The sequence below is a fragment of the Anomalospiza imberbis genome, chromosome 2 (assembly GCF_031753505.1).
Source record: "Anomalospiza imberbis isolate Cuckoo-Finch-1a 21T00152 chromosome 2, ASM3175350v1, whole genome shotgun sequence".
In the NCBI taxonomy this organism is placed as follows: domain Eukaryota; kingdom Metazoa; phylum Chordata; class Aves; order Passeriformes; family Viduidae; genus Anomalospiza; species Anomalospiza imberbis.
The window spans coordinates 31897937-31911457 of NC_089682.1; the positions used below are offsets into that span (position 1 = coordinate 31897937).

The 13521-nt window shown below is 46.4% G+C and overlaps 1 protein-coding gene across 4 annotated transcripts in view; it reads left to right on the forward strand.

The window, feature by feature from the left end:
- The window catches only part of GDPD5 (glycerophosphodiester phosphodiesterase domain containing 5), a 105330-nt gene that overhangs the window by 77331 nt on the left and 14478 nt on the right, over nt 1-13521 (forward strand). For all 4 annotated transcript variants that reach the window (XM_068180452.1, XM_068180450.1, XM_068180451.1 and 1 more), the window contains exons 4-9: nt 1363-1456; nt 2041-2100; nt 4101-4199; nt 5385-5478; nt 7487-7632; nt 11864-11946. In XM_068180452.1, the coding sequence (XP_068036553.1) occupies nt 1363-1456; nt 2041-2100; nt 4101-4199; nt 5385-5478; nt 7487-7632; nt 11864-11946 (576 nt within the window). The remainder of the gene's footprint in view (nt 1-1362; nt 1457-2040; nt 2101-4100; nt 4200-5384; nt 5479-7486; nt 7633-11863; nt 11947-13521) is intronic.

Here is a 13521-nt window from a genome sequence, read left to right on the forward strand (position 1 = left end):
AGAAGGACAAGGCAAAATTGCCTTGCAAAGCCCAGCATGTATTGCTTCAGGCTTTTAACATTGAGGCCCTTGTTAATGAAGGTGCTTTGTGCCTCTTAAGTAAATTTTTTTTAATGTATTGCTTTTGGCACTTCCCTTTTTGGTGTCTACACTTGATTGCATTACAGTTCAGATCTGCACTGTCTGAGGTTTGTGCTGCACCAAAAGGCTTCACTCTAGCTCAGGCAGGCTGTGGGGGATGCTCTAATTTGTGAACCTGCCCATGCTCCCCCTGGAGCAGGACCATAAACACAAGTCTGTGTAGCAAATGTTTTCCTCCTTGGGTCTGGAGAAAGCTCATCTGCTTCGTAGCTACCACGGACCCAGCATTTTAAAACAATCATTTGCGCAGCAAGTGGAGGCCTGGTGCTCTTAGAGGGGCATGGAAGGGACATCAGAGCAAAAACTTGAATGGACTGAGAGCTAAGGAAGCTCTGGGTGGTGGCATCAGCAAAGACTTCAGAGGAGCCCTCTTTCCTTTCTTCCCTCTTTTGTCCTAACAGCATGTCTGAGTCCCTGCAGATCCCTGGTTTTGTGCTCTTTGACTCCCTGAGCAGAACCTGGACATGGGCCATGCCTGTTAGAATCCAAGGATTTGCTTTCCAGATCCCACGGGGGAGCTTTACTCCTGGACAGAATTAGAATCAGAGAATATCCTGAATGGAGTGCATGGAGTGCATGGAGTGCAATTCCTGGCTCTGCACTGGAGAGCCCCAACAATCACCCCAGAGTTTGTCCAAACAGACCAGAGGTTCTGGCTGATGAATGATGCTGGATTTGAGTGGAGGAGATTGAGTCTTTGAACTGCATTTATATAATGCAGCATTTCTGTTTGTTGTAGACAAAAAAAGGCACCAAGAGGCAAAAAGGCAAAAAAAAAAAAAAAAGAACCTAGCCAGTTCCTTGAATGAGCTGCTTCCACCCCAGAACCATCCTGTCCTTGTGTGCCAAAGGGTTTGCATGGAAATAATGTCATCCCTAATCCAAGCCCATTTAGGGATTTTGGTTGTTTGGGGGTTTTGTTTTGTTTGTTTGTTTGGTGGGTTTTTTTTTTTCCTAAAAATCCAGAGGAATAATTTGAATCCAGGTCAGGTCTGAACTGTCAGAAGCTGCAGGAAGGGTTCTGGGGTTTCTCTGCCTCTCTCTATCCAGTTAACTTCCATAAGAGATTAAAGCACTGGATTGTCACTTCTGTTTTTTGCTGCCTATCTCTTTTTTTTTTTTTTTTTTGAAAGATCTGTTTACTAAAGTCTTGTCTAACCCCAGTGAAGCTGTTCTGGTGTTGAATCCCTTCTTAATCTGTCCTTCCCTCTTCTCCTCCAGGTTTTTATATAACCGAATGGGATATTGGAGTGACTGGTCCATTCCAATCCTTGTAACAACTGCTGCTGGCTTTACCTACATTACAATGTTACTGGTGAGTAGAATGAAATCCCATTTCTTAGAGCTTTGTGTGCTGGCTTTAAAAAGGCCACAAGCTTCTCAAGCCATCCACAAGTTGAGGAGTTTTCTCTTAGAAATGATTCCTCTCTCATTCTCTTTCTCTTAGCCTGAAGATGCATAAAATCAAAAGTGAGAAATTGACAGTCTTTGACCTCAGATGCTCAAAAGTAAAAGACAGACACCCTCAGAGGAGGAATACAGTTTTGTTGCCCATGGTATGGCCCAGTTTCCACTTCTGGGCACAAGTGGCAGTTGTTTCCCTTCGTCCCAGGGTGCTGGGACCTTCAGCGTGGTGTCCATGCAGGTGGCCACAGAATTCACAGGCACTGCTTCCTGCAGCCCCGCGAGCTGTGGGCCAGACTCTGAACTCCCTGCCCCTTGGAGGGCAAAGCTTTTTCCTCCACATCCTTGGGCTTTGGAGAGGATCTGCTGACTCACCCTGCCTCCACTCCTGCTGGCTGGTGTGGTTGTCCCCTCGGTTGGTGACATGTCCCTGCGTGCTCAAACACTTCAGGGTGGTGATGTGCCTCTGTCTGTCTCTCTGTTTGTCCCTCCCAGATCCTGGCACTGTGTCACATAGCTGTGGGACAGCAGATGAACCTGCACTGGCTGCACAAGGTAAATCTCAGCTCCAAGGGGAGCAGGATCTTGGGAATGCTGGAGCCTGAGGAGCAGGCAGGGGGTGGCATTTGCTGTCACTGTGTCCTTGGGAAGAGCATGAAATGTCTGTGGTGCATGTGTGGCCTCATGAGCAAACTGCTCAGGACAGCCCGTCAAAGCCTGGGGGCAGAGAATTCGCTGAAATGCTTTTGGCCCTTGCAGATAGAGGGGCCACCTGTGGAGATGAAGAAACACCAATGCTTAGAGCAGCCTGATTCAGTCCCAGCTCAGGTGCTCCAGGACTCTCCCTGGGGCTCCTTTGTGTGCTGGACCCAGCCCTGGAGAGGGGCTGAGCAGAGGTGAAGCTGTTCAGAGTGTGTTTGGAGGGACCAGCTGGGGAAGCCTTGGGAGAAGGTGTAGGTGTTGAAGCTGAGGGTGTGCAGGGTGAGGTTTGCTGGGCCCAAGGAGATTTGTGTGTAAAGCAGTTTGAGAAACACTGCTGTGAAACACAAGAAAAGATATTTGGAGCACAGAAAGGGAGGGGAAGGGTGTGCAGGGAGAGAAAATGGGTTGGCAGGATCCCATTGTAGCTGGCAGTCTGCTAACTGGAAATGAAGGGAGCAGTCCTGAATCTGCCATATCCAGCTCCTCCTGAAATTCTGCACATGATGAGGTCTTGTAGGATCAGAGCCTGAGTACCTCCCAGGACAGGGACAGCAGACACTTCCCCACCCTGCCTTCTTCTTTTCTTTTTTTTTCTTTTCCTTAGAGATGATAGAAATTATGCTTCCCCAGGGGAAGAGGATGCAATCAGAGAGGGGGCAGGGACTGTCTGCTGCTGCAAAATAAATTATCAGTTCTTGAGTCTGACATATGTTTCTTCATCAGGGAAGATGGTATTTTCAGACACGCTACTGGGCTTAGATGAGTAAGTCCAGAGGAGGGATGTGTTGGTGATCTGTTCTACCCTCTGGACTCCCACCCTTCCTCCCCTTCTTCCAAAGAAGCCCCCTTTTATCACAGCTCAGATGTGTGGCTTTGTCTCTTCCCTTCCCCACACCTCCCTCAGCTTCCTAAGGAGGTTGAGACACAAGACTGGAATAAGTTAATATTTTTCTCAGAACTATACTGAATTAACTTGAAATAAAGATTTAAGTGTGTGGGAAAGGCTGGCATGGGCAAACCACACAACTCCTTCCAATTTTCTCCTGTAATTCTGTGCAGAGGGTTATAAGCCAAGTCAAAGATGAGTGTGAGGAGAGGAGAAGAAGCAATAAATTGGGAGCTGATGGGAGGAGTGGAGATTTGTGTCCTGACACCTCTGTGCCACCCAGGATGGCCACACCAAGGGGAATTGGGGCTCTAGAAAGAGAAATCCTGTTTACATGTACCAAAGTGATTCTGTAAATGTTGGCAATGTGGGATTTTATTTGCTGGTCTGAGGTATTAAACCTGAAATTGGCCTGGAGGAGCCCTGTGCCTGATGTGATCCGTTCATTTCTGGGGATCAATTTTCTGTCAAGCCTCCCCTGCAGATTTTGGATCTGCAGCAGCATCCTTTGGCTCTGGCAGAACAGAGGCTGACTACCAGACACAGGCAGAGAGTGGGGAATTATTTTCAGACAGATAGCCCAGATTTTCAGTCTTTGCAGCTGGAGTTATATCTGTGGCACTTTTTGATGGTTTGAACTCTTTACCTCCATGTTTTCTTTTTGACTGCTTTGCTCAGAGCTCTGGGTGCTTCCACGTGAGAGGGAGGCTGGGGGAGGTCCTGGTGGGCTGAGGTCAGTCACCTCAGTGCCACCACTGTCCCATCCAGAGTCCCTTCCCCAGTCCCAGCATCCATTCGAACATGACAGCACATGAGCCCAACCTCCTTCCCCATGAGTCTTTTTTCAGACCTTTTATTACCGGCAAAGGCTTTCTCTCTCCATTTCCCGATCTACAATATAGATCCCAACCTAATTTCTATAATAACCACAGTCCCCAGCCTGTAAATACCCTCTGGTTTCTTGCAGATTGGCCTGGTGACAACCTTGATAACTACTGTGGTGACCATGTCATCGATAGCACAGCTTTGGAATGACGAGTGGGACATGGTATTTATTTCATTGCAGGTAAGTTGTCTGCAAGGATGCTTCCCTGGGGGAGGAGAGGGGCCAATGCAGCTGAGTTCCATGGGATTTATGTATTTCTGTAGGGTGAAACTCTGTCTTGATGGTTGTCACACCCCAAACTGAAATCTTGGCAATGAGAAAATTGTTTTAAGGAAGACATGTGGTGTCTTGTAGGGCTGGAGAAGTATGAAAGGAAAATACCTACAAACCTAATTTCTTACAGATCTGCTCTCTATTCCTTTTCCCCCTCTTTCTCAAAAAAAAAGTCCAAAAATATTTTGCCCATTTTGCTTAAGAGGTGATTGCTGACGTGTATTTGGGAGTATGCAAATCTGTGCAAATACAGGGGGTGGAAATGGCATTCACACAAGTGACTAACATTCCTCAGAAGTGCTTTATTTTATTGGGGTATTTTTAAGATTTAGGCAGGGAATTGGAGAGCAGACACACGACTCAGATGATACATCTCCAACTTTGTGTCATGGTGCTGCACCCTGCTGATACAGTCCAGTGTGTTCAGAGAATTCCAGAAGTCTGAGTGGGAAGGGACCTTAAACTCCATCCAGAGCCACCCCCTACCATGGGCAGGGACACCTTCCACTGTCCCAGGCTGCTCCAAGCCCTCTCCAGCCTGGCCTTGGATATTTCCAGGGATCCAGGGACAGCCACAGCTTCTCTGGGCACCCTGTGCCAGGGCCTGCCCACCCTCATCCTGATTTTTTTCCTTGTATTTAGTCTGAACCTAGACTATTCCAGTTTAAAACCATTCCCTCGTGTCCTACTGCAGCTGACCCTAATAAAGTCTGTCCACATTTTCTTACAGACCCCCTTTAAATCCTGAAAGGCCACAATAAGTTTTCCCTGGAGCCTTTTCCAGGTCAGCACCCCCAGCTCTCCCAGCCTTGCTCCAGAGCAGAGGGACTCCAGCCCTTGCAGCAGCTCTGTGGCCTCCTCTGGACTCCCTCCAGCAGCCCTTTTCCCAAATATCTGTGTTACTGGGGGAGAAGTTCCCCTAAAAGGAGGTTAGAGCTTTCCTCCTTTCCCTTCAGAGCAGCCTAAAAGCCAGAGACAATAGCAGGATTTGGAAGAAGTAATGGCCACAACTGAACCTGCAAAACCAACGAATTTTCGAGGTGCTGGGGGGTTTTTAATCACATTTTCCTCTCCTGTTCTTGTGCCCTGCAGGCCACAGCCCCTTTCTTGCATATAGGCGCCCTGGCAGCTGTCACAGCACTGTCGTGGTTGGTGGCAGGGCAGTTTGCACGGACAGAGAAAGCCAGTGAGTACATCCTGTGTCCATGCAGGGTGGGGAGTAGCTGCTCCTCTTGGGTCTCATTTTCCCCCTTGTTTCTCTCTTCCCCCCCTTGTTTCTCTCTTCCCCGCCTTGTTTCTCTTTTCCCCCCACCTTGTCTCTCTTTCCCCCCACTTGTTTCTCTATTTCCCCCCTTGTTTCTCTCCCCCCCACCCCGTTTCTCTATTTTCCCCCTTGTTTCTTCTTTTCCCCTTCTTGTTTCTCTTTTCCCCTTCTTGTTTCTCTTTTCCCCCCTTGTTTCTCTTTTTTCCTTTTCATTTCTTTAATTTTTATTTTTTAATAAGCCAGGAAAGAGCTTCTTTCTGTTCCTGGATTGTTTTTAAGAAAAAAACAGTGGTATCTCTTGATCTTAAGATTATTTCAGACTCATTTGACTTTTGGAATTTATCTTACCTGGAAGACTTTACAGGCTTTTTGGTGCAGACATGGTGGTGTTAGAAACAGAAGAAAAAAAATTCAAAATATCTGTGAGAACCTATAGTCACTTTTAATGGAAAATAGGATTCCAATCTTTTGGAAACATCAGGAGCAGCTGCAGGCCTTGGTGCAAGCCTATTCTTGCCATTTCTTTGTGGCATTTCAACTTTTTTTTTTTCTCTGAACAATTTTTTATGTTTTTTTTTTTTCTCTGGTTAAACTGAATTTTCAGAGCCTGGTTGGTGTGTGGGTGCTCCTGGGTGAGCAGGACCTGGCTCAGGATCACATTCTGTGTCTGCCAGGAGGTTTGGGTGTTGGTGACTCCTTTAAGGTGCAGGACACAGCATGAGGTCCCTTAGCAAGGTGCCACTGAGTTCCTGGAGTGCTCCCTGGGTGATTGACATCTCTGCCAGGGAGGAGGAAAAATCCCTGGCAGAGTTCCTAGAGTTACCTTCTACCTTGTGGGAACATGTGTGAATGAGCCTATTAGATGCTGGAAGCAAAAAGGAGCCTATTTATGAGTGAAACCAGATCAGCTGTGGCCAGGAGCAAAGCTGGGCCTAAAAATAAAAAAATCCACTACCTTCTCTATCTGGCATCCGTTGCAAATATTTGTTTTAAGGGCTTTGGTTTTGGGGGTTTTTTTTGAGGGGGGATTTTTTGGGTGGTTTTTTTTTGGTTTTTTTTTGGTGTTTTTTTTTTTTTTTTAGGTTATCCCTTGCGTTCCAAAGCCTTAATGAGTATGCAAAATAAATAATAATTTGAAACATTTTAAAAATCAAGTTTTCTGCTGTAATATCTGTGATTTCAAGTGGCTCCAGATATCTTAGGAGTTCAAAGATGCCTGTTGTTTTTTATAAGGAACACACATCTGTGGGGCACAGGGGTGGTTCTGTTGCTCCGTCAGCACCTTCCAGAGATTTCCAGGGAGTCTGGGCTTGGTGGGAAGTCCCTGATAGATGGAATTTGGGTGGCATGGGAGACAGTACTGCTCATCTGGCCCCATGCACTGCAGCTCTGTCACAGCCCAGGGATTTATTTAAACATCTCCAGCTTGCTCAGTAAAACATTATTGCATTTTTCTGCTGCAGATCTCAAGGCAGAACCAGCTGAAGTGGCTTTGCCCTGGCTGAAGTGGGTGGTGCTGGTGAACCACCAAGTTGAACTTTAAATGCACTGATGTGGTGGCATTGCCTGTTTTTGGCTATGTGTGACTGGTGAATTATTTCTCCTGTCAGGCAGGGCAAAATTTGGTGCTGTCCCACCCAAAGGGTGGAAATGCCAGCAGTGTTTTGAGCTACATTCCTGGGGGTTTAAGCAATTCACTTGACTTACTGTTTCCCCAATACAAAATTAAGTGAAAACCACTTTCAGGACCTGATTTTTTTTTTTTTAATGTTTTTCCCTAAACACAGAGCTCTGCTCTCTTGCTGGAGGCACTGACAGGAGATCAGTCTCTCCTCTGGAGATAGACAGAGGAGTCTTGCCTTTGCTCCTGTGATGTGAGGAGGTCAGGGCCAGCCTTTTCAGCATCTCTCTGTGTCTCTCTCCATCCCAGCCTCCCAGATGCTGATGTTCACTGCGTACCTGGCAGTTGTAGTTGCACTTTACCTCGTCCCCCTGGCCATCTCCTCCCCCTGCATCATGGAGAAGAAGGCCCTGGCACCCAAGCCAGCCATCCTGGGCCACCGTGGGGCACCCATGGTGAGTAGTGACCCTGTGCTGCTGGGCCTGGCAGTCTCCAGGGAACGGGTACAGCAAATGCAATTTGGAGGCTCTCCTTCTGCCTGGGATTGCTGTGGAAATAAAGCAGGGCTGGAACCCAGGGTCAAGTGACACCCCAGGTGTTTGAGGTACAAACAGAAGGGCGATTCAGGCTGGTTTGTGCCACTGCATTCTTTTGGCTGCTGGTTTTCATAGAACTGTGGAATCCTTCCCTTCATCTTCTCTTAGGTACCCAAACATTGCCACCATCTGTTTGGGGTGGCTTTTTCTCCTTCAGGCTTCTAAAGAGCTTTGGTTTGTGCTGCTTGTGCAGGTGAAATCAAGAAGCGCTTGCTTTGCTGCACAGCTTCTTTACATATTAAAAATAAGAGCAGTTAACCTGGCTGCTGGCCTGATAGATAGCAGCAAACCCTCACAATGAACATCTTCTGCCAGAGCAGGAGAAGGGCTTGTCTGGGAAATAAATCTGTGTCAGGTCAGGTCCTCTTTCATTAAATCAAGCTTCAGCTTTCTTGTGTGGGCAGTACAATAATGAGGTCTCATCTCCTGCATGTAGTTATTAAATCCCTAATGGCTTTTCCTTATGAGTTTATCCTCTTGTCCATTGTAGGGTTGGTGGTGGTTTTTTTTTTCTTTTCTGGTTTGTTTTGTGCTGTTTCACTTCCTTTCAGATTGAGGAGTTTACTGAAAATTTGGGTCACAGAATCCCAGAATGGTTTGGGTGGGAAGGAACCTTGAAGACCATGGAGCTGTGAGCCCCTGCCATGGGCAGAGTTAGTTAAAGATGCTCTCTAAAATACAGGGATTAAAGACATGTCTTATTTTATGTTTTAAGCAGAAGTCTTACTGCCTTGCCATGTTACTTACTTGGCATGATGGGACAGTAATGCTGAGCTCCAATGGCATGGCAGATCCCACACTAAGCCCCACACAGGGAACTTCCAAAGGGCATAGTTTTACACAAAAGAAAATTCCATTTCTTAGGTACCACTTTAATCCTGCCTTGTGGGTTTTTTTGGTCCAGTTCGTGACTCACAAGGAGATTAATACTGGAGAGATAAAGAGGAAAAAAGTAATTAAAAAAAAAAAAAAAAAAGAGATGGCCATATTTCCAATAGGGCAAGAAAATACCCTTAAATATTGTTGATGAAACAAAAGATCAGATCCTTTAGTGCTTAATCATAGAATCCCAGAATAGTTTGGGCTGAAAGGGACCTTCAAAACCACCTTGTTCCAACCCCTTGCCAAGGCCAGGGACACTTTCCCCTAGACGAGCCTGAGGTTTGCAGTGGCTGCAATTAGTTTGGAATAAAATTTGATTCTTCTGTCCAGGCTTCTTCATTAACCTCCCCACCAAATTCTGCCATGAGTTGCTTTTTTAAGGCCTGGCTAATTAAGGGAAAAACACAAATGTGGTGATGTCCAGCTGCAGCCAGGTTGTGCTGCTCTAACTCAGTTTCATAATCTTCTTTAAGGAAGGTCCCCAAAGCTCCTGTCTCTGTTTGAATGCATCTGCAGTGGATTTCTAAGCACAAAAATAACAAAAATGAGTTCATTTGTGGTGATTTTCTAGACATTACTTGCTGCAGCAGGAGGAAATGAATAGTAGCCTGATTTTTGCAGGGATTGAGTCTCTCAAACCAAGCACAGAGAAGAGGAAGAGCTTCTAGAAATCCTGAGCTGGGTCTGTCTGGCTCTCAATACCTGGGCATGGTTTATAAAAGAGAGGAGGTTTGGAAATCGTTGCTTTGTGCCCCAAGGTTTCTTTCCCTTAAGGAATCGGTTGTATCCCTTGTTACAGACCTGAATTTATGTTTTAGACATAGCATGCCTGAATATATTGTACCAAGCAGGTATCCCTTAAAAAAACCTGGAGGGATACAGAGAGAAATACAAGCAGAAAGATTGTGCTTTTTTTTTTTTTTTTTTAGTTACTGCAGTTTGGCTGTAAAGCCTTTTTAAAAAAATAACATTAATCTCAGCAATTAATTCCTGTAACAGCAGCTACCCCACTTGGATGCATCTTTGCCTTAAACATGCTTTATTTGGGGCTTCAGCTCCCTCCTTCTTGGAGGAATAGACAGGCTGGGAGGATGGAAATTCCTGTATCTCAGATTTTCCTTTCTCACAAAATCCCTCACATTTCAGGGTTTCTAAACCCCTGGTACAGAGCAATCCTGCCTCCAGAGTGGTGCCATCTCTGGGGATAGGTAGCCTCTCATCTTGATGGAAAAGGTTAAATTTGCTTTCCTGGCTTTCTGGTTGATCTTTGCTGAGTTACGCTGTGGGTGTCAGTGGTTTGTGCAGAGGTTCAGCAGCTGCAGGGGACAGGTTTGGATGGATTCACTGGGAGAGGCAATTATTTATGTCAGGGTGACAGACTGGGGACTCACCAGCTGCTCACAGGGAGCTCTGCCTTTGCCTGAAAGGTTCTAATCCCAGAATCACACGATGGTTTGGGTTGGAAGGGACCTTAAAGCTCATCTCATTCCTCTGCTCTGGAATGGGCAGGGACACCTTCCACTCTCCCAGGCTGCTCCAAGCCCTGTCCAGCCTGGCCTTGGGCACTTCCAGGGGTCCAGGGGCAGCCACAGCTGCTCTGGGCACCCTGTGCCAGGGCCTGCCCACCCTCACAGGGAGGAATTCCTTCCCAAAATCCCATCTAGCCCTGCCCTCTGGCAGTGGGAAGCCATTCCCTATCTCTTGTCTGTGTAAAATGTGCTCTCCTTTTTTCCAATCCCCCTTTTAAGTACTGCAAGGCTGCAATGAGGTTTCCTTGGAGCCCCTCCAGGCACTGGGAGGCTCTGAGATTTCCCCAGAGTCTCCTCCAGGCTGAGCACCCCCTGCTCTCCCAGCCTGATTTGGAGGGGAGGTTTTTCTAGGAGGGTGGGTGCAAAAGCAAGCATTGATGTGCAGGGAGAGGATCATTGCAGAAACCCGGGCTGCTTGGGAAGGGACACCCGAGCCGGTGACAGCAACCCGAGGCGATGGGAGCCAGCCTGGCTGGGATTCTCCAGCTCCTTGTGGCTGCTGCTCTCTGCTGACAGCTCTGGGAATGTGTGGAGAGCTCATCTTGGAGCTCAACCTTGGGTGACCCGGCTGGACGCTGCGGGTGTCGCCTCTGTCCTGCCCCAAACAAGTCTGGCTTTGACTGGGAGCTGGTTTAGGAAGATAATGTGGCTCTTTGTTGAGCAAACATAAAAATGAACTTGTACTGATGTGTGGCTGAGGAGCTCCGTGCTGAGATACCGGAGCTGGGTGAAGGTTGGTGCTGACATTTGCTCTGATTATTTTACCCCAAAGCTTTGCTGACCTGAGCCTGTGAAGTGATCAGAAAACAAATATCTCTTACAGCCACTCTAAGTGCTTAAGCAAGTTTTTATATTTATTTTCATTGTTTTATTATTATATCTTGCTTGCATGGGTGCAATTGGGCCTTTGCCCTTAATTATTCCCCTTTGCAGGATGTGAATGCTCATTGTGTCCTGATGGAACTGATCCTGGTGGTGGAAAAGGAGGGTTATTACAGGTGCTCTAAACCTGAAAAAAAGGGGGAAAAGTAATTTATTTTTCAAAAATAACCTTATTTTGATGTTATTCAGTGCAGAAAACCTGCCAGGTTTTCTTTCTGTAGTTGTCAGTATTTTTTCTTCTGGTCTGCCTATTTTTTTTTCTGGCCTGCCTGTTGTTGTTTCATGGGTGTTTTGGGAGTAGCTACACTGTACTGCTTTTGTAAAACAGCAAAGTATTTGTCTTCACACCATTTTTATTTTAAACAAACCCTAACTCTGTTACCATCTGCTCCATTCAACAGGGAGGAATTTCAAATAAAATCTGAGTCCTTCTCTGATGGCCACAGGGGTAAATTTTCTAGACTTAAGGCTATTTTTTTAATTGTTGGTAAAACTAACTAGAACATTTGTTAGTAGAGAAACTCTCTAATTTTTAGACTAATAGATGACTTTATGGAATGAGTAGAAGTGGGAGTAAAATGTATCAAGGTATCTTACAGAATGTGTAGTCTAGTTGTCCTCTGTGGTAAGGACGAGACAGGAATTTTTGGGCACAGATAGATGTGGAGTAATAACATTCTGGGTCCCTGATATCTCCCAACCCTTCTCCCATATTGCTTGCTGACACTGCTTCGTAAACTTCCCTCATGCTACTGATCTCTCATTGCTTTTTTTTTTTTTTTATGTTTTCCTGACAGCTGGCACCAGAGAACACTCTGATGTCCTTCCAGAAAGCAGTGGAGCAGAAGGTGTATGGAGTGCAGGCTGATGTGGTATTGAGGTGGGTCAGTGCTGACTGCCTGGGGATAATCCAAGCCAGGAATGGTCCAGCATATCCAGTGTCTGGTCACTGCAGCTTTTTCCCACAGGGAAGGGCTGTCCTGGAGAACTCCTGCAGTAACTCCTGTCTGTCTCTCTCAGGTGCTGCTGATTATTTCACTGAGGTGATGGTGAACGGTAGACTTGTCCAAATGAGGGAACCTGAATCTCTTTGTTGTATTCATTTGCAAGAGTGCTGTAGTTTATCCTAGAGCCTGTTTTATTCCAGTAAAACACAGCCAGAGCTGCTTAAATGTGACTTCTTCTGGGATACCCCAGGTGCAGACAGAGCAGAGATTCCAATTTGACTTTGTTGCACAGGAGAGTTTTCACCAACGTTGAAAAACCATCCCAAGAATACACCAGGAGGAAGCCCTTCTTTCTCCTCTTCCTCTGGCCTTAATCTTTAGGGAAAGAGGAACCTGATGACTGTCAGAAAGTCATTCCTTGCTGGCAAATGTTGAGCTGAGTGGACAAGAAAAATTAGAATTTAGAGGGGGTTATTTCCAGAGCTGTGCTTTGCTCCAGGAGTTTGATAGTTCCTTAATATTCCTTAATCTTCCTGCTCCCAGTTTGTCCCAGTGCCACTTACAAGAAAGACTCAAAGCAGGTATTTTATTTTTTTCCCTGACTGCTTTGGAGGTTTGTGTTGATGGACAGATACTTTTGCCTGGGAGAAGGAAGTTTTCTTTTTAATTGCTTTCTTTTTACTTTGTGTAATTTTTTTGGAGAGAAAATGATTTTAAAATGGAAGGAATTTCTTCCCACTGATGAGTGGAAGGTCACTGTGGAAGGATGGAGTATGAATTGGGATGTATGTTATACAATTCTTGTTTTTCCCAAAATGAGTTCATCAGCTGTTGCGAGGGCACAAGTACTTGAGTATCGAGCTCCCAGATGAGCACTTGGCTCACATGGCTGAATCCATTAACACTGGCCAAGGAGAATGGTGGGCTTTGGGAGGAGGAGAGCTGGAAAAGCTCCAAGATCCTTCCCTGTTGCCACTCATCAGCCATCCCAGAGGAGCACTCCAGGCTTAAACAATGCCCTTGATGGCCCAGTTTCCTGAGCCTTTTCCTAGAGACTCAAGTGCCTTCAGAAAAAGAGGATTCCATTGACTTTCAGACTGAGAAGTGGGATATTGGTGCAGCTGGCAGCACCCTCAGGGAGGGTTTGCAGCACAACACCCCTTGTTGTCCTTATTCATCAGGAAGATGCTCTTTGTACCTGTGACTGGATGGGTCCATCCCTCCTGGAATATTTCCAGGTTCTTCTAGACACGTACCAGCATGGGTGGGCAGCTTGGACACCACTCAGAGCCATCACATCCTGCTTCACACCCACCCCACATCCCAAACCAGTTGGAAAAACACAACCCAAGCCAGCCTTGCTCCAAGCAGCAGGAGCCCAGAATTGCTGCCTGTTCCTCTCTCTCTCTCCCCCACCCCCTTGCACATCTCTTCTTCCAAAGCTGTCTCTGAATTACTGCTTCAAACCTGGACCTGCCAAGACCCTGTGGTTAGCCCTGAGTGGTGCT